This window comes from Trachurus japonicus, chromosome 22, assembly GCF_045865225.1.
Source record: "Trachurus japonicus isolate A0001 chromosome 22, Traja_1.0".
Taxonomy (NCBI): Eukaryota; Metazoa; Chordata; class Actinopteri; order Carangiformes; family Carangidae; genus Trachurus; species Trachurus japonicus.
The window spans coordinates 10210695-10228742 of NC_140928.1; the positions used below are offsets into that span (position 1 = coordinate 10210695).

General features: G+C 40.8%; 2 protein-coding genes across 10 annotated transcripts in view; one reads left to right on the forward strand and one right to left on the reverse strand.

Annotated features, from left to right (window-relative positions):
• Positions 1-1551: 1551 nt before the first annotated feature.
• On the reverse strand, positions 1552-12636 carry atl1 (atlastin GTPase 1). 6 transcript variants are annotated; one of them, XM_085766740.1, is made up of 15 exons: positions 12412-12636; positions 9801-10051; positions 9250-9384; positions 8582-8686; positions 8212-8262; positions 7391-7447; positions 7056-7148; positions 6824-6962; positions 6506-6633; positions 6209-6265; positions 5835-5906; positions 5288-5719; positions 3937-3996; positions 3814-3828; positions 1552-1904 (listed from the first exon to the last, which is right to left on the reverse strand). In XM_085766740.1, exons 1-15 carry the CDS (start codon positions 12443-12445, stop codon positions 1791-1793), a joined length of 1743 nt encoding a protein of 580 aa, XP_085622866.1. In that variant the 5' UTR covers positions 12446-12636; the 3' UTR covers positions 1552-1790. The 6 variants fall into 6 exon arrangements, with proteins under 6 accessions (XP_085622866.1, XP_085622865.1, XP_085622868.1 ...); XM_085766739.1 differs by having other exon boundaries at positions 12406-12623; XM_085766742.1 differs by lacking the exon at positions 3937-3996.
• Positions 12637-13762: 1126 nt separating this feature from the next.
• The window catches only part of map4k5 (mitogen-activated protein kinase kinase kinase kinase 5), a 33913-nt gene continuing 29627 nt past the window's right edge, over positions 13763-18048 (forward strand). For 3 of the 4 annotated variants that reach the window (XM_085766734.1, XM_085766735.1, XM_085766736.1), the window contains exons 1-2: positions 13771-14295; positions 15149-15408. In XM_085766734.1, coding sequence (XP_085622860.1) covers positions 15301-15408 — 108 coding nt within the window. In that variant the 5' untranslated portion in view covers positions 13771-14295; positions 15149-15300. Of the gene's footprint in view, positions 14296-15148; positions 15409-18048 lie in introns of all 4 variants that reach the window. The other variant, XM_085766737.1, reaches the window with a different exon arrangement.

Consider the following 18048-nt stretch of genomic DNA (forward strand, 5'->3'; position numbering starts at 1 on the left):
GAATGGAGACAACAAAGCCATAAAGGAATGGGGATTTTTTTTTTTTTTTTAAACCTCTCGAATCTAAAACTTGGACGTGGACGGTTCTTTGTGTGAAGGCCTCACTGATGTTGATTATACATTGTGGAAGACTCAAGAAGCCACTCTGCTGCAGTGCCTTTAAATTTTCAACCCTTGAGGTCAAACCTCAGTATAAACTTGCTAAATATGCATGACAGTGTTCCTGTGCTGTTGGTGACCAGCTCTACACGGAGAGAGAGGGGAGGGAAATAAAAACAAGTTTGGATGGCTGCAGTGACGCAGACGTTGTTGCAGTGCTGTGATTCAATGAGCTAAAAACAATAACCACAACTCTACAAATGTACAGTAACAGTCTACCAAGCCAAAAGTATTCACACACCAATATAGTGCCGTCACCGATACAAGCCTTTTGTTTACAAATGCAAGCGTTTTTTTTGTTTTTTGTTTTTTTTTGAAAAGTCTCTTTCTCTGGGGCCTGGACTCTTTCGCCATGCAGCAGTTTCTCACAGATGATTCAACTTAAGTGTGTGAAGATGATGAAAGAGATGTGGAATGAGGATCCTTTTCCAGAGCAGGCCTGTCGCCCCGCCTAATAACACCGAGCTCTGCTTCCTCGGTGGCCGCAGAATAAAAGTACATTCCTGGGATTTGCTCGAACATTCAGTGAGAAAACACAACAATGGCTTCACCCTCCACCTCTGCACGTCACAATGGGAAACTAAACACACTTTCCCTTCAACCTCAAAAGGCTAAACACACACATATAGAGAGGATCGCCGGGACGCTGCGTAAATACAAAACTGCAAGCAGGACTATAAAGTGGGGGAGATAATGTCAGCTATGTTGTGTAAACGTTAAACTGATAGTAACTGTGTGTTGTGTGTTTGTCTTTTCCACCCGGTGCTGTTCTTTTCAAAGCGGACGCCAGCGCTGATCCTGAACGCTGTCAACCTCCAATACAGAACAAAATCTACTGTTTACAACTAATAACTGTGCCATGAAGTGTCTGCATGTAGCCAGGCTGCAGAGGATGGGAAATCATTAATTTTTTTTTTTACATGTTATGGCACAATACCACTTTGTCACAACCATTAAAACTCAATTTTTTTTTCTTATAAAGTATACCTGGATTTTAGAGCTTAAAGATGACGGACATTAACCATTTACCATGCTGATGATGCTTGTAACGCTTCATTATTTAACATACAGTACATATTTTGGCTTTCAAACATCGCAGATCGTAGATATTGTTTCTTATAAACAGCACTAAACTTCAAAGAACGGAACAATTGTCACAAATGATGTGAGGGGGGGGGGGGCGAATTCACAGGGATGATGTGAGAAAAAACCCGTCTGATATGGAATAAAACAGTTTGACTGGAGGTTGGATTTGCCGAGGTGTCCTCCGGCAGAGCGCCGCCTACAGTAGTATCTGTACAGGTGTTACTTTTGTTTTGTTTTTGTTGTGTTTTTTTTCCACAGACAAAAAAGAGTGAGAGACAATGATTCATGGCATCCAATCAAATCGCTTCAAAGCAGACACCCCGCCCACTGAGGAGGTGCCGATACATGAACATTATACAGTCCCGTTATTAGGTTTAAAGTAGTGACTGTATTGGTGGGGCAGCGCCAATACCAGAATAAAAGAGAGTGCCTGATGGGTGAGGATGTTTCTCCTCCTCCTCCGCTTCCCTCCCCTTTCTCCTCCTCCTCCCTCCTCCCCCCGTCCATCACCAGGAAGTCCCTGCTGTGTTCTTGTCTCTGTCTAATCAGTCCCTCTTCTTGTCCTCCTCCTCGCCGACCTCGTCCACCTGAGGCCCCGGGAAGGCGTGGTGGTACAGGTGCCTGTGATTGGCCGCTACATTATAGAGCTTGTAGAGAGCCTGTGTGGAGCAGAGACAGCACGATATAAGTAATAAAACAAAACATCAAACATCAAACATTGCAGTGTGTGATTTCAGTGTGAATGTTCAATTTTGTTTTTCATTTTCACTTTCAAAAATATAAAACTGATGATGTGATTTTTTTTTGTTTGGTCTTGTCCCTGCACGTCCTGAGCATACCACTCTGCAGCAACACAACACTGACGGTGCTGAGAATACACAATTATGTTGTGAAACATTTTACCTGTGATTTGGATATTGGCCATAATGCACTTTTGATTGCATTGTGATTAATTGTGCAGCCGTAGTCACAAGCAGGAAATTCAACTCTTTAACATGGATTAAGTCAGAGAGTGTAATGACAGGGATTAGGGTTGTAAGGAAATAGCAATAAAGTAAAATATCGCAACATTTTATGACATACTATCAATATTTTATCAATAGTTTACACTGTGACGGTAGATTTATGTTATTTTTGAGTGTCCAAATGACGATGATTCCTTTGTTCACTAGTACTACGATGTAGGATGTTATAAGAACTCTGAAATACAAATACAGGTGTCTGAAAGCATAAAAATAAACCGTTTTTATTCACCCTTTTACACTACACAGTTACAGTTACAGCTCTACTCAGCTCTACTCGACTTAGTTTAGGTAGTGACAACTGTGATTTGGATATTGGCCATGATGCAGTTTTGACTGCATTGTGATTAATTGTGCAGTTGTTGTTACAGGCAGGAAATCCAACTCCTTAACTTGGGTTAAGAGAGTGTGATGACAGGGATTAGGGTTGTAAGGAAAGAGCAATAAAGTAAAATATTGCAACATTTTATGACATAATCAATATTTTATCAATAGTTTACATTGTGATGGTGGATTTCTGTTATTTTTGAGCGTCCGACTGATGGTGATTCCTTTGTTCAGATTGCAGAATCACTAGTACTATGATGTAGGATGTTATAAGGACAGTGAAATACAAATACAAGTGTCTGAAAGCATAAAAATAAACAGATTTGTCCGTCCATACAACAGTGTGTGCTCTTGAGACTATGGGAGTTTTTCTAAAAACAGATTTTTCGGGAAGAAAAAAGCAATATCTCAATATATAGCAATATAACATAATTAGCCCACCTTCAGGACGTGGATTGTATCACAAGATTCTTGCAAAAACACGGCCCTCATAGAGATTCAGTTGTGGAGCAATGTGGTCGGGTAAAAAAGAGGCCTGGTTAAGCTGCTATTATGCTTCAAGACAAAACTGAGGTGCCAGGTCTCTGTTAATCCTCCATGTCTCCCACTGGTTTTAAAAAATGATCTAAATAAAACTATAATCCCTGAGTGCTGTCTGCAGGTATTCATGTCCAACCTCAATCCAAAAGACAGAACATCTTAAAGCTAAAATGTAAGAAAAAAAAAAAAAGACGTTATTCCTCAATACGCTCATTGTTGTGAGCACATTGGTAAGAACTGGACATTTTTACTGACTCAGATTTTTCTGGCATCTGGGCTGTGGTGTCTGGACAGTCGGAGAAAACCAAAAATCAGCACGAAACAATGAAATTGAGGGGAGACCAAAAAAATAAAAAAAAATAGGAGGGCAGCGATCTTAAGTGGAAATTACACGCTTGAGTTTTTCTGTGGTGGAATATTACATGGGCTTCGACTCTCTGTGTTGTAATTAGACTAAATACATTAATTAAGCCTCCAGTTCTGGGGCAGTCGCCCAATTAGCCCAGTCTGTAATGCAGCCCAGGATAATGGTGACAAGAAGAGGCAGCGAAGTCACATTAAGAGTCACTTATTCATTCAGCCGTGTCGTGGCCTCCACAGTTTCCAGCTGTTATTTAATTACTGATGTAGAGTATCTGCATCTTTTTGTAAATAGTGTTGTGAACATTAATTCACTTACCTCATTTGTGCTCCCCTGCAGAGGCATGAAAAGAGAAGAAAAAGAGACACAATGTGAGAGCATACATGCACATGTAACATGGTGTATATGTAATATTTAGGTTTGTCAATAACAGTTCATTACTGCTGTAGTGGATCTTAGCTTTGATGGATCCTCTGCCTCAGATTTAGAGACTGTTGCCACCTAGTGGTTCAAACACACTGTATCACCTCTCTGTGTCATCTGTGACGTTTTCTCTTAGCTCATCAGTTGATTAGTCAGAAAACAGGAAATTAGCAGACAGTTTTTATAATAATGTATTAATTGTTTTAGTCCTGTTTTAGTATTATGACACAGATTCACTGGGTTCTGCTTCTCAGATGTGAACATTTGTTGGTTTTCTCAGTCCACTGTGATGGTTGTACCATAAAGGTGAAGGAGTATTTTTTTTTCTTTTAAATATTTATCTTTAACATTTTATAGGGGAAAAAATGAATAATTAATACCATAACTTTGATTTAACTTCAAACTAAAGTCAGGGTTTTTGTTTGGTTCATAAGACGTTGGACCATTTCAGATAAATCCTCAGTGTTTCATTTGGTGCCAGTGGAAACCAGAGCTGATTTTAATCTGCATTTCTGATTTTGACTCTGAATTTCAGCCCTGAAACGTCCAGTCTCCTCTCTCTTTGCTATTTGCCTCCAGCTGGTTAATCACACTCACACTCAGTGGACGGGTCAGTCAATACGAGTGTGTGCACATATAAAGAAGGTCTTTATCTCTTTGTATAGTCTGCAAAGATTCATAATTACATTATGAACTAGAGTTGCCTCAACGGCTGCAAAAAAGACTATTCTTAAAAGTTGGTTTGAACCAAGTATTGTAATGAATAAAGTCTGGGTTGCATTGTTTTACGATATTTGTCTGTTGGAAAACTCTACAGCCAAAGAGACATTAGCTATTGCCTATATTCCTGGGCTATTCTAATTTATGCTTTATTTAAATTATTGTTTGGAGGTGTATATTTGTTCAGAATTATGTTTTTCTTTTTGCTGGTGACCTTTACTTAATCGCATATACTTTGTTGGTCAATGACAAATGGCTATAGCCTAGCTGAATATTATTTTCTTTTTTTTTCTTTGTTTAGGGTGGAGTGTTGTTTTGTTGTTGTTGTTGTGGTTTTTGTGTCTAAACATGAATTAGTAGCTTATTTCTGTTGTACCATATGAAACAGCATACAGGGTTTTTTTTGTTTTGTTTGTTTGTTTTGTGTGTGTAATTTTTATTTATTTACTCTTCTTTAATGTATTTATTTATTTTTGGTAGTTGTTAGTCCATACCTCTGTTAAGGAGTTGTATGTCACATTTTTTCTCTTTCTTTCAATAAAAAAAAATAAATAAATAAAAAATAAAATAAACTAGAGTTGAACTTGATGACTATTGGTTCAAGTATTGATAGCGTTGGACGGCCAGCTCTGTGCAGAACTTCATTTACCTGGTCCCACAGAGCGCCGGCCACCTGGTCGATGACGGCGCCCAGTTCCCGGTATTCCCCCGAGTAGCGGATGTAGGCCCAGGTGCAGAGCGTGATGAGCGCCAGACCCAGGATCATGTTGCACAAGCTCGCAATGATGTCCACGCCCACAAAGCCCGTGATGCCCGCGGCCACGTACATGACAAAGATGACCACGAACAGGGTGGCTGGCGTGCGGGCCGCGTGGAAAATGTTCTTGGAGTCATTGTGCTTGATGTACTGGACGAAGACCTCGTCGATCTCGCCCTCCAGCTGCTGCAGGTAGCGCCGGCTGAACTCCTCGCCTCCCATCTTCTTCACGCCCCGAAACACCTGCAGGGCCTCCTCTCTGATGCCGCTGTGTCGGTTCTGCAGCTCGCTGGGCGCCAGGAAGGGCCGATCGCCGCCACAGACCTGGAGAGGGGGAGGTGGGAGAGAGAGCGGTCAGACGAAGGAGGAGGATCCCACAGCTGGACGTTCGTTTTGGTATTTACTGTTACTTTTAAATCCTGTTTATGTTTCCACCTACCCCCTCCATCTTCTTGTTGTATAAATCCTTTGCAGCTGCGACCGCTGCCAAGTTGTTCGCCTCTGCTGTAGCCTGAGAGGAAACGCATGGAAAATGTATATTGATAATGTAAGAGAAGACCAAGCAGAGCAAGTTTCATTTGTCACAGCATCAGAACTAGAAGAACAGATGTGCAGGTGAGTAATTAAAAAAGTTACAATATTATATATAAATCTACTTTATATAAATGAAACAAAAAAGCAGTTACTAAATTATAGATACACCAACATATTTTCCTTTCTTTTTTTTTTAAACTATTTATATTGTACGATGTGTGATATGGACCTGTGTCTGAATTAAAGCTTTGTATATAAATAATGACTTCATTAATTTACCTGTAGCATGGACTTTGGATGTGGTAGTTCTTCACCTTGGTAAATTTTGATGTACGCCTGAAAGAAAGAGTGAAGAAAGAGTGAGGAAGAAAAAATAAAATCAACTTAAATCAAAAATAACAAGACATTTACTGTTATATGTGTTTTAAAAGAAGAGTATATGACTGTCCAATTCAATCCAAAGGGGAAGGGTACAGCCTGATGACGATATAGCTGATTATATGTGCTGTATATCTATATCGCAGTACGTCTGATTTAAAAACTTGACTTGTGCTTCACATGCTCCTTCACTCTGACCTTGAAGTACTCCACCAGGCCTCTGCAGGTGATTTTGCTGCCGTTAATCTCCTTCACGTCGATGTTACGAGGACTGAGGAGCCAGGGGACGAGGACCTTCAGGTTGTTTATGAACTCACCGTCGATTTCTAGACGAGAAGGAGAAGGAGGAGGAGGAAGAACGAGCTTAATCTATGCTTAATCTCTGGTTGTTGATTTGCTGTTTTCCAATCAATTTCTGCATTTCAGTCCTGGTTTTGATGATCACCAGCAGAGAATCACTGGAATTCATAAAACTAGATGTTATAAAACACATAAAAAAAAACAGCTGGAGTGTACCTTTAATTCTTCCATCGAAGTGCGGGTTCGTGGCCACTTTGAGGCCGGGGTGAGGCATCAGGAAACAGGAGATGTTGGTGAAGCAGGAGTGGATGTGTTTACGCACGTTCTGCAGCTCCTCGTGCTGGTTCTCTGAGATCTGCAGAAAACATGGACAGTTGTGAAAAACGGCATGACGTAAAAAGGGAGAGGGAGCCGACCTTTAACCGCCGTGACACCAGTGATGACTGACCTTCAGTCGCTTCTCCAGGAACTTCATTCCTCCTTCTTGTCCGTAGGGAAACTCGTACGGGAAACTCCAGTCTCGAACGAGAAAGATCATAGACTGGGAGAGAGAAAATGTCGCTCTGATTCACTCACTACATGATGTACTGTAGATTTTAAATCAAATCACATCTACATGTAATTACACAGCAGGCACTGTGAAATCCTTCTCTGTAATTTAACTTTCCCTGGCTCATTAAATGATCTTACATAACAAACCTCGATTCAGTGTTTCAAGCTGCTCAGAATAAATAATAGTAACATGTTTGAATATCATTTAGAGACATTTGTGTTAGACAGTACCTGGAATGGTTTGAGGAAAGTCTCCTCCATTGCTAATCTGCCATACTCGGTGAAAAGCTGAAATAAAGCAGACAAGAATAAATCAATAACCATGTCTAATGTTTTTAATAAAGGTCCCACATTTTACACTGCTCCGGTGTTTTATCCAAAGTGTTGATCCATAAGAATATTTGTGGTTTTGAGTATTAAAAAACATGTCAGTGTAATCTCACACGACCTCTCTCAGCTTCTCTCTGCAGTTCTATTAACAACAGATCGGCGTCGGCCAATCAGAAGAGAGGAGGCTCTGAGGCTCTCTTCTGATTGACTGATTGTTTTCTAAGTGGTTCAATACAAAAAGAGCAGATTTCAGGTAAAACATTAACTAAATCCTGCAAGTTGTGGACGGCGGGTCCAGGTGGGTGGGGCTTAAAGACTGCTTAGTTGTGACATCAGAAGGTTACAGAATTCCTGACAGCTCATTTTGAGGCTCTGTGTGTATTTCTTTGTAGACTAAGCCTTTGTCACTTTCAGAGTATTAATATAGAAGCTAGCAAGACTTTATAATCACACTACACATCGATATTTACCTCCACACTATATGGGATCTTTAAGTTTGTTTTCATGTCAGGCATATTTGTACCACTGAGACGTGCAAGATCTTCTGCTCTAAACCTAAATTCAGAGGTTAAAGTATATAATCTCATGTTTATGTTTCTACTATGAGTCACATTACACAGCCAGTTTCTCTTCAAATGTATTTTTGGCAACAGATTTCAAATGTCGACCACTGCTCTTTAGGCTGTTAATCGTGCATTATAGTTGACATTTGACAATGTTACCTGCAAATGCTGAAGGTCGTCCTCCTGTACATTCTGTGAGATGTTGTAAACCTGGAAAAAGAACAACATTAATTTACACTGTATGTCTTTACAGCTGCTCCATAACAGTCAAAGACTGACCCGTATGTAAGATCTGGTGATGTTGGCACAGTCCATCCTGACAAGAACATGAAAGTCTGCACTAGATTTCATTGTCATCCATCTCATACTTGTCAGTGAATTTTAGTCTGGACCAAAGTGGTGGTGGGGAGAACCACATCGCTAGCTTGGCTAAAAATATAACCCTGTATTCTTACATATTAAGAATATTAAATATTCATAGTCTTCCACTGAAGCGGAGCTGGGTCAGACGGGTCAAAGTCATCCGTACCTGCATCGAGCTGATCATGGTGCTCAGGGCGAAAACAGTGGCTGAATCCCTCAGCGTCGACTGGCTGTCGAACGTGCCTTGTGTGTCCATTAGCAACACAGCAACCTGTGTAATGAGACAGATAAAGACAGTGACCTTCACTGCATGCGTGGCGGTCCGCATGTTTCTCCTGCCTCTATTGTGCTGAGTAAAGACGGTTGTAATATAGTGTTGTGGATTATTATAGTAGAGCCGGAGCTCCAGGGAACATGTAGGCAAAGAAAAATGAGTAAGGAGACGCCCTGAGCAGGTTGTTGTGGTGTTTTAATGTGGCCATAAAAGAGCTTGAATTGAAGATACAATATGGGGATGTCTTTATTATCATGTTGGGATGAGATTTAAAGCTGATAAATAGATCTCAGGCTTTTCCTTTGCTGTCTCCACACTAACACGGACATAAAAGAAGCTAGTTGGAAGCATCTCAATGCAAAAGTGATTCCTTCAAGTGTTAATTCAAGTGAAATTAAATGAATGTGAAGCTGAGACGCAGTGAAAAAGAGGAAAACCTGTTGCTGAGATATAAAAGAGTCAGTTTATAAAGCAATTGGGGGGGGGTGTTATCATGACATCTTACTGTGTCATGTTGAATTGTGTCACATCGTGGGAGCAACATGCAGCTAAGACCTCACCTTTTTTCCGTCTGGCTTGTCCACCAGAAAGACCTCGCTCCAGATCTGGATCCCGGTGGTCTCCCTCTCGGAGCCCCCCCTCCAGGAGAAGCCGGTCAGAGGCTCGTCTGATTCCCCAAGCCAGACGTCAGAGGCCTGAGCACCGTGAGATCAGACAGGTCACTTCAACAGGTCAGTTTATCTCGTATTATGTACTGCGTCCGACACTTCACATATTATATATAAATCAGAATAAAAACATACTATACTAACTGGCCAGTTTTCTGTTTATTGATTCTTTATTCAAATTAAGCTGTGCATTGTATACTGTTATTCTCTTGCTCTCTTTTGCAAGCTTTCCATCACTGAAAAACCCAGAGTTTAAATGCAATTTTTAAAATAACTTTTCCACCCTGAAAACAACATATCAGATATTGAAAATCACTGGTACTGCTTTGTGAAACATCTCTTTTGAACATGCATATCTAAAGTTTAGTTTGAAGACGGGGGTCTAAAGTCACACTCTGGATCCAAAAAGCTCAACTTGCAACAGACCTGCTCACATCACTTACATGGTTGTACATGTACCGCAGCATGAAGTCCATGAGGAAGGACTTGCCCTTGCGGAAAGCCCCGGCCACAGAGATGGCCACCACGTCCCGGTCTCTGACCTCCTCGGCCAGCAGGATGCGGCTCAGCGCGGCCTCGTCCAGCTCGAAGGTGTGGTCGTCTTTGACCAGCAGCACCTGGACGGGCCGGGCTCGTCCGTCCGGCTCCTCCTCCTCCGAGCTCCAGTCGTAGACCTTTTGGTCACTGAGGGACCCTGGAGGACGAGTCGGAGGGAAGACAGATTAAAACATTAAAACATGTTGCAGAGCGATAGAAAAAATGATTTCAAAAAACATTCCAATGGATCCTGCGTTCTTTATCTTAGGTCTTTACCCAAAAGGTCGTAAGTACAATCCATTGCAATGTTTTGGAAGAAGATCAGCAGAAGTGTTACGTATTGGGTGAAACAGATGCTGACAACCTTTCCTTTGGAGAGAGTGACATACATACGAAAGGGAAGGCAAGGCATATTCGAAGAGTATGGGAACCGTGTTTGTTAATGGTATCGATTTAGCAAATGACAATGAAGAGGAATAAGTAGTCATGTAAACCTTGTAACCGAATTAATGAGTTCAAATACCCGCAATTGTATTAAGCCCTTAAATTATGCACAAAATGTTTTATGCCTGAGAAGTGGATGTTTGTGATGTGTATATGTAATGTTTGTTTGTTCGGTTTTGTTCTGTTTACAACACTTGTACCATAACAGGTGCCTTCATTAATGGAGCACAGATCCACATATTTGATATAATTACAAATACAGGTGTATGTGTATGTAAGAAAATGTTAATAAATATATTGTTTAAAAAAAAAAAAACACGTTGCAGCGCTCAGGTGAAAGAGGGAAAAAAAAATCAACCTTAACTAGACATTTTCAACTTTGAATGTGCATTTATTAAAAAGGCAGAACTGTGATATAAACGATGAATGATATTGCTCTCCATCAATCCTAAACAGAAAGTGAAACAAACTGTAATTGCTGCACATGAGGGAGTGAGCACTCAGAACTTCTTCACAGAGATAAGAAAAACTCAGCTCCATTAGGTGAACAAACAGGAAAAGTTGAGCCCATTATTACTTCCTGTTTGCCTCAGATCAGTGGCTACGCCCTCAAGCTTGTTAATAACAATAATGAATTACAACATGCCATCCCATCCCATCCCATCTGTGAGCATCCAATGAGATCATATGCATCCACGGCTTTTTCTGGAGCTTTCCAGGCAGTGACTCAGTGTGTTTCAATCTCCTGCTGTCTCATGTAGAGTGAGCGAGCTGCATGAAAACCCTGAAGCAGAAGATTGGGGGGGAATTTTAGCTCCTTAATCCCACTCGTCTTTTTTTTTTTTTCCTGTCATGCTACAACAAACTTGGATCCGACGATATAAGTTTTGCAAAGCTCAGAACGGGGATCTGAGCTTTGCAAATAAAACATAAAATAAAAAGCATCCTTCCATCCTCACACACAGTCATTAACCCACTTCAATCTCAGCGGCTTGTGCTGCTGATTTCCACGGTGTAATTGTGAGTTGAGCATGCCTGTAACGTTTCACAAAGGCACAGCAAATGGGTAAAAAATTTGGAAGCATTGCTAAAAGATTAATGCAGGGTGCCAAGTATGCACACACACACACAGTGAATAATTTAAGGAAGAATCATCCAAGGTTTCTTCTTCTCAGTCCCTGTCTGAAGAAGACTGTCAGCTTCACTCCACTCCACCACTCCTCCTGCAAAGGCCTCACCCAGGCCCGGCACTCGCCTTCCTGGTTAACCTGATCATGTTGCTGCTGCCCCTGGAGACGTCAGAGGCAGAGTCTGCTCAAAGTGGGTCAGGACTGACAAACTCTCTAATGGCAAACAACAGCATTTCACCCCCTCTTTTTTTTTTACTCCTAAAACAGTCATTCAGTCATTTATCCCCCCTCTTTTCACAGGCCTGTATTTAAAGAGCCACAGAGTGATGTCAGTGACAGTCAAGAGACTGGTGATCATCCTAATCATGGTGGTGGTGGTGGTGATGATGATGATAGCAATGATGATCAGGTCAAAGATGATGCTGATAACATGCTCTTTACTGATGCAATATTACATAATTTCATGGCAGATGCACCACTGACCATTATCAGAGCCTCACGTTTGATAAACTCAATAATAGCAGAAGGTTATTTCCAGGCCTTTTGCAGCCTGGAGGTATTTCCTGTGTTGTGCTGCTGGTTATTTAAATCTCTCTTTTTTTCTCTCTCTTCTTGCTATTCCATGCTGTAACATATTTATAAATAAAATGTCTGCTTTCTTATGCTTGATTGGCCGATAGTCCTGCAGTGACAGAGACAAACATGGTGTATTTCTCACTGCCGGAGACATTACATACGGTCAGGATCAAAATAAACACACACAGTGCTCACAATTCTTTGTCGAAATGAAAACAAGCCTTTCATCATGGAGTCTGAGATAAACATGTAATTGGCTGCGTTGCTCACACCCTCGGCTCGACACGAAGAAAAAAAAAGGAAAATAAAAAATAAAAAATGTGCGTCAAGGAAAGCGTGAAATATCAAATGTCGTACGTACACTCACCCCAGCTGTCTCTTTCTTTACGGTGCTTCGCCATAATACTGCCGTTAAATCCCTCTGTTTGTCCGTTAATGAGCGACCCTACAGTCGGCAGTCATGGGTGTCGGGGGTGGGGAGGATGCCCTATCTCCGCCGAAACGATGCTCGTATCGCAGGAGGATGATGGAGCTTTTTATTCCTCGCCTGCTGCTGCAGCGGCGGCGTGTGCAGCCAGGTGGCGCTGTTGTCTGTTGTCTGTCTCCCCCAGGTCTCCCCTCCTCTCTCTCTCTCGCTGTAAAAAGTAGAAGCTTTTATAATGCGGAAAAAATGAATGCGGCTTCAGTGTTCGTGGTGTCGAAATGCGACCAGCGGCCAAGAAGTATTGGCCCGTACAGCTGATAATCAAGGCCGATTTCATTCAGCCTGATGTGGAAACAGCGTGTGCGCACTTCCTGCTGCCGCCGGTAGGTGGCGCCACTTACACAAATAATGGAATACGTGCTGCCTTTGCGTACTGTCGTAAATATCCTTACAAACCTCACACCATATTATGTGGGCAGTGGCATTGTAATGAGGGGGGGAATAATAACCAATTGTCTATGTAAAACGTAAAAAGTCAAAGGCTACTACATTAGTGTTGAAGGTTGAAGTGTTAAAAAGGTGAGGGAAAAAAACAAGTTTCAGAACACAAATCCAAAGTATAGATAGTGGCTTACGCAGGCAAAATAATTCATTGAACAAATGGTGCCAATACGTTTTCATCATGATTTATTGTCCAAATATGGGGGAAAACAAAGGAACAAAGAAATCAAGCCTCCTGCTACATCTCCTGCTCTGGTAGGGAAAAAGAAAAAGAAAAAACATAGCCCATTCAGGCACATGCTGGTCCTAAACCAGTCTTCCCACATAGATAACCTAAGGTTCCCATGGCATTACCCAAAAAATAAACAAAAATATGAATCAACTAAACTAACTAGGCTCAATAAGCGAATAGGCTAGTAGAAAAGAATAAATAACTAATAAATGAAAATATTATCAGGAGGGGGAAAAAGCTAATTAAAATAATAGTTAATAATAGCTAATTAATAGTTAATAGAAAAAACGGGACAGTATCCAATACTAGCACTAAGAGGTGCAAAAAAAAAAAGTATAATAACTGTCGAATAGACATTTCATCCTTGCTTTGCTGCTGCAACAAACAAACTAGGAAGCACTTGTCTTGATTCCTAACATCCTAATACTTTGTTTATGCCCGAAGCTGCTGGATTTACTTACTAGCCTACATTTCTTGACATCATGATGTGGCTGCAGCCTGGCACCAAGCATTTTTGCATTGCGTTTACGGACCACTATACTTATCATTAGGGTTTTAGTATTTACGTGGAGCTCCTGAACGCAGCACCAGGACCCAGTAACTGCGACTCCCCCTCAGAGATTGCAGAGATTAGCTACAGTTACAGACTGTTGCTTCTTTTCGGGGGGGGGCTTTTTTCCTCTTTTTATGGAGTGCATTATTAAAGAGCAATACTTGACATTGCATTGGTAGCTTCACCGTTAATCTTTTCTTTTACTTTTTTTTTTTTTAACACATGAACCCGACGCTTCTGTAAAAAAAAAAAAAAAAAAACTGTCAACAGAGGGAAATGACATGTAACGTCTGCGCTGCCGTTGCACTGAAGAAGACGGAGACTGGGCGGACAGCAGCAGCAACTGCAACAGCAGCAGCAGCAACAACCGACTGAAGTTTACTACTGTTTCCTCGATAACAAAGGGGCTCTGCTTTTTTATTTTATCTCTTTTCTGCCGTTATTTTTCGACGCCATCGTGCGGATTATAGAAACCCCTGGAAAAGATTTAGGATGCAACAGTCGCCCGTTCGCCGTTGCCGCCGTGTTTGTATCGTTAAAGGTACGTACAAGTTAACGTTAGCTTAGCTTTAGCATTAGCATTAGCTGACCTGATGCTAAAGCCCAACTCACCACATCCACAGTTAGTAGACCAGACCAGACCAGACCAGGACCTGGCTATTTACTGGAGTGGACAGGCAGTGTCCACTGCTAAAGTTAGATAGACAGAAAGCTAATGTTAATTTAACGTGTCCTTTAAAAGTGACATATGTTTCAATGTTAGCGTTTTAAAGTATTTTATTTTGAAGGGCAGGTTTAAATGAAAACTAATGCGAAGAGTTGTTGGGGTGACAGATGACATAAGACATAACGTTATTTATCCCACACATGGAGAATTTGGTTGTTACAGTAGCCTTGTAGCATACGAGGTAAGAAAAAAAGTGGAAAAATCAGAGTCCATTTTATTGTCATTCATAGTACATTTGTAACTTACTGGATCAAAGTTACAAAAACACAAGGCAGAAAGACAGAAACATCACACAAAAAACAGACCAATATTTTCAATAATAATAAAAATGTTACAAAGATAGATACATATCTGAAAGAGATTTATGAAAAAGTAATACCCAAAAATATATCTATATCTAATATAAAAATATGCAGTTATAGAAATATGAAACGATATAAAACAAACATAAAAGTATAAAAAAACAAAGAGAGAGACATTCTGTACAGTTATGTGTCACAAGAACAGTTTATTAGATGTCATGGTAATGGTGTCAGAGAATGAATATTTCTGACATAGCCCGCCTTAGTTTTGGATGAATAAACACATATACGTAACGTGTGTCATATTTGCACTTCACTTCTCTACTTTCCTTAAAAAACATTTCTTATGTCTCTCTACCTATCAGGACATGGCGCCCGGAAAGGGACAATTTGAGCAACGGTGATAAACTACTGTTCAGGACCTACGCTTCATCATCCTCATCATCATCCTCATCAAACCAGCATCATTATTAGATCGAGCCAACTAAATGTAAAGGATCGTTTGGTTCAAGCCACCATGGATATCTTTCCCCGGCCAAGCGGAGAAATTCAGAGGAGGAACCCTCAGCATGACTTCGAGCTCATTCAGAGAGTGGGAAGTGGGACATATGGAGACGTGTACAAGGTAGAGTGGAGTTGCTGGTTCCCACAGCCTGTCATTAGAGCTGGAGATATATTGGTTTACCATCACATAGATTATCAATCCCACAGTCCAAATTTAAGGCACAGTGTTGTTTGTTTTATGAGTCATGAAAACATGTGGCCAACACATTTGACAGTAGCTGCTGTTGAACATGGGCCAGTCTCTCTCAAGTCACGTTTACAGCCACAAAAAATATGACTGAAATAACCTGTTACACCACTATACACTGAGCTAAAGATGAGAGTCATATTGTCACTTATCACATGAAGTTGAGTCATTATGTTAGGGCAGCAACTAATCATTATGTCACAATTTATCAGACTGTTCAATTTAGATTAGATTAGGTTTACAATCTATAAAATGTCAGATAATACTGAATAATGTTGGTCACAACCTCATATACTGGTTGAGGCTGAGGTTTTCAGTTGTTTTATATTGTCCAACCAATGGTTCAAAGTCATTTATCATCATTTGTGAATTCAGTTTTCAGTTAGTTAAACAATAATGTAGTCTGCAGACTAATCAATAATGAAAATAATGCCTGCAATGTGTAGGTGAAGTCTTTCCTGTCTGAAAATATTCCCTGAGCTTGTTTGTCTGTTCAGGTTGAGTGAAATGCGTAGTGAATGCCTGTACCTGCTTGTCCCTTTTATACACATCACTTTCTCTTCTTGCAGTGGAGGCCAAGTTGCCCATGCTCTTAGGATCTAGAAGTATTTCTGATAGTGAGCAAACAATTTTACAAACTTTCAACTAGTCTTCAGTGTCAGTGTCATCATGGTGGTGCAGGTGATTCTTCATGAACACACATTTATCTATGTAACATGAGAACAAAAAGAACAAAACCACTAATGCACCACATTTATTTGCTGCATTTCAAAGACCGGCCCAGTTTGACGCAGTTAATTTTAAACACAAGATGAAACTGATGAGCTAGACCCCAGACCCCAATATGTACACATTTGCAGTTATTTACAAATACCCACCAAACTGCCAAAAACAGATCCTGCCGCAGACTCGGAGCACTTTCTGTTGTAAGGGATGGATGACTTGGTCTCACTGTGACACAAAACTTTCCAGTGTATGAAGAAATTTTTTGCAGGAATTACAAATGACTCTTCAATGCGGATGCAGCTTTTACCGAAAGTCACTCGAGTTTTAAAACCCTTCATTGGTAGAAAGCACACAAAAATGTTCCTGCATTGCACTAAAATATATGAATCAATGTTTTTCTTCTAAAAAAAAAAAAAAACCTACACACACAAACTCTCCCCACCACTGTGGTTTATCCAGACTTTTCACTCTGTCAGTGAGTGTTAGTGTGTTATATGCTGGAGAATTTTCTTTCTTATCCATCTGCCACGGACAAACAGATGACCCATCTGATCCAGAGTGTGATAGTTCGGGCTGCCTGTCATGGTCCCTCTCTCCATACAAAGCCTCTCTGGCCAGCCCCCACCCCCAGACAGGCCACCGGAGGAATGCTGCGCCTGGTATTCTCCCAGAGCTTCGCAGGCTGAGGGCTGCAGCGGGCTGAAATATGATCAGGCCCCTGTCTAAACATGCATTTCACTATGGGTGTGTTCTGCACCACACTGACAGCGGAAACACCTCAAATTGGGGAAAAGTCCTCCCCTGGTCTGCGATGCACAGTTGAATTTTAAATGTGCACAGCCTTCTTCAATTTGAATGATTAATTACATCCCATTTAAATTAATTTGAGAGTCACATATTCTTGCCCTTTGCTAATACTGCAATAATGATTCATTTATCTTCATTACAGTGGCTCAACCTTGACTCTCAGTGTAGTTTCTTGTTATTTTGTCCCTTTGTGTGTTTGTATTTTGATTTCAGTAAGGACTTTATAATTGTTGCTACACATCATGTGCAAGAATCTTATTCAAAGCTCCAGTACTTTTTTTCCAGATCTTTCTTTTTAGGCAAGTTTTACTCTGGATTTGATGAAAGGCCACTAAAAGTATCAAGTAAAAGCCAATAATGTTAGTGAGTGGGGTCCAAATAAGGAACAAATGAATCCTACACACCTGTACTAACTTTATTAATAATGTTTCGGTAAGACGTTTTTGATCCTGCACAGCTCAGTACGCTTCAACTTTACAAAAACCTTGCTGAAATTGTTAAAAGTTGTAGGAAAAGGAAATATTTCCCTCCTTATTATAAAAAGTTTCTTGTGTCCCCAACTTCACTACATTTACCTTTGGCACAGGGAAGAACAGGTGTGTCTGATGTCTGCATAGATCTGACATGGTGATTGATCTTGTGTCACACCTTGTCTGTTCAGAAGTCTGTAACATGCCGTCCTCTCCTCCTTCCCCCCAGTCAAAAGATCGTTTCAGGTTGTTCACACTGTCTGTCTGCTGCATCACACGCGTGAACTCTCAGCCTTAAACTTCCTCTTTAGGGTTTTAGATCTCATGTCTGTCGTAGCCGTTTCAGGAAGCTCGGCACAGGTTCTAAGTAACTCTTTGGTCATTTCTCAAAAACAAAACACATTTTAAAGCAAGATAGTCAAACGCTTCTGCAGTTGAAAAGACGTATAAATAGCTTATCTAACACACCATTGTTCAGTCCACACACGGCAGAATAATTGTCCTGTTTTGC